Source organism: Solanum stenotomum, unplaced genomic scaffold (assembly GCF_019186545.1).
Source record: "Solanum stenotomum isolate F172 unplaced genomic scaffold, ASM1918654v1 scaffold12474, whole genome shotgun sequence".
NCBI classification, from domain to species: Eukaryota; Viridiplantae; Streptophyta; class Magnoliopsida; order Solanales; family Solanaceae; genus Solanum; species Solanum stenotomum.
The window spans coordinates 1-1,880 of NW_026022067.1; the positions used below are offsets into that span (position 1 = coordinate 1).

At 38.6% G+C, this 1,880-nt stretch overlaps 1 protein-coding gene across 1 annotated transcript; it reads left to right on the forward strand.

Moving 5' to 3' along the window:
- Positions 1–4: 4 nt before the first annotated feature.
- LOC125849987 (CST complex subunit CTC1) lies at positions 5–1,643 on the forward strand (the record flags this gene model as incomplete). The annotated part of the gene is made up of 4 exons (XM_049529919.1): positions 5–1,015; positions 1,116–1,234; positions 1,324–1,398; positions 1,487–1,643. Coding segments are annotated over 4 exons (1,308 nt in total), but the record flags the coding sequence as incomplete, so codon positions are not given.
- Between the last annotated feature and the right edge of the window lie 237 nt (positions 1,644–1,880).

A 1,880-nucleotide genomic window follows, 5' to 3' on the forward strand; every position in this document is an offset into this window, starting at 1 on the left:
GGAGCTCCTCCGTGAATGTCGTCCTCGCACCGGCGCATCGTCACTTATTTCCAGTCCTTGTCCGAAAATTCCACCACCACACTTTTCACCCTCCCTCCCCACTCCCACTCCCACACTTTCTTCCCCCAAAATACTCAAATCCCTTAACCATCCAACTCTTCTTACTGGAATCCTTTTTCTACCTCCTCATGGAGATGGACACGATTCACCTCTCAACTGCAATTGTTTTCGTTTCTCTGATGGCTCTGACACTGTTTGTTGTGACATTCTTCGGTTTAATCCCTCTATGATTAACAAAAAGGTTCAAATTTTAGGTTGGAATTTCATACCCTTCAACTGTAATGCTAATGCTAATGGTGGGTTCTTAGAAATTATTCGGTGGGCTTTTCTCGATTCTACTTCTGCATCTTCGGATACTTTTTCAATACTTTCTCGGTCTTGTGTTGATCAATATTATAGTGTAAAAGCTCGATACTTTGTATGCGGCCTAGTAGAATCTGTTAGCCCTGTTTCTGTCGTTCCATGCAGAGCTGGCTCCACAGCTCATACTGAGAATCTTCAAGGCTTCCTCGTAAATATTTTAGTTTGTAGCTGTAAATTGTGTAATTCTAAATATAATATAAGATTGGATATGCGGAATTCAAATGATCATTGTTATAACAAACCTGAGATTGTCTACTTTTGTGGCTCTGCTTCTTCTTGGCATCCAGTTCTTTCAAGACTGATAAAGAGAAATGTTTCAATATCGGGATTGAAGAAGAGACTTGTATTTGTGGGAAAAAAACTGTCTCGATTGATGTATGTAGTTGTGGATAATTCTTTGATGTATATTCCTAACTTTCCCCTCCCCCTTGGGGTAACTGATGTGAGAGGGGAAGGAGAACTTGTTAGTTATACAGGAACTGTGACAGGAATTTACATGAGGGGTATGATTGTTGAGTTGGATAATGAACTGTTGCTATTGTTAACTGATCAGCAGCTTTCCGTTCCACATAGTGTGAGAGTTGGAGCAATGGTATGTTTTCTAAAATGGTAAAATGGTATTTTTACTTTGATAAGAAAATTAAAGATTTTTTTCATGTGTTTAGTCTCTTAAAGGGTACCTTTTTGTTCAGGTATCAGTGAAAAACGTTCATGTTGTAAATCCAAATTTTTCATGGACAAAGATGCTTATACTCGGCTCTTGTGTTAAAACTAGCATTTCTGTGGAATGTTTCTCCTCGCTGGAAACCGGGTTGAGTCTCCTAAGCACTCCTTGTAAATGATTCCACCGTACCTGCGTATTAATTTTATTCACCTGTTTAATAGTTGTTGGGCTCACAGGTGTTATACAGTGACCTGCTGTGAGAGTCTTCTTGCAAAGTTCATTGACTCCTTGGCGTTTGTTGCCAGGCTATGGTAGTAAAGCTAGAGTAACAATCATCAAATTGATTTTGTGTCTCTGTTAATATTATCATTGATATGATGGTCTTTTCATTTGCTTCAGGGTATTACTTGTCATCATCTGTTTAAGGAGAAAGTTTTCTGGGATCTTATCTGAGAAAGAGATCTTGGGATCAACAAATGTAAGTTGCTTGCCTTACCAGTGATATACATTAGAACTTATAGCCTATTTGACCAAGCTTTTGGAGGCCAAAAGTGCTTAGCTTAGAAGGGAAAGGTGTTTGACCAAGCATTCTGGATAGTAGTAGAAGCTGTTTTGCAGTATCTAAAAAAAGTAGCTTTTCCTTAGAAGTTCTTTTTTGAAAAGCACTTTTGAGAAAAATGCACTCAGAAGCTCTTTGAAAAGCTTGGGCCGAACACTAGTTGCTGCTTGAAAGTGTTTTCAGAATTTATTGGCCAAACACAGTCTGCTTTTCAGAAACAGTACTTTTTTGAGA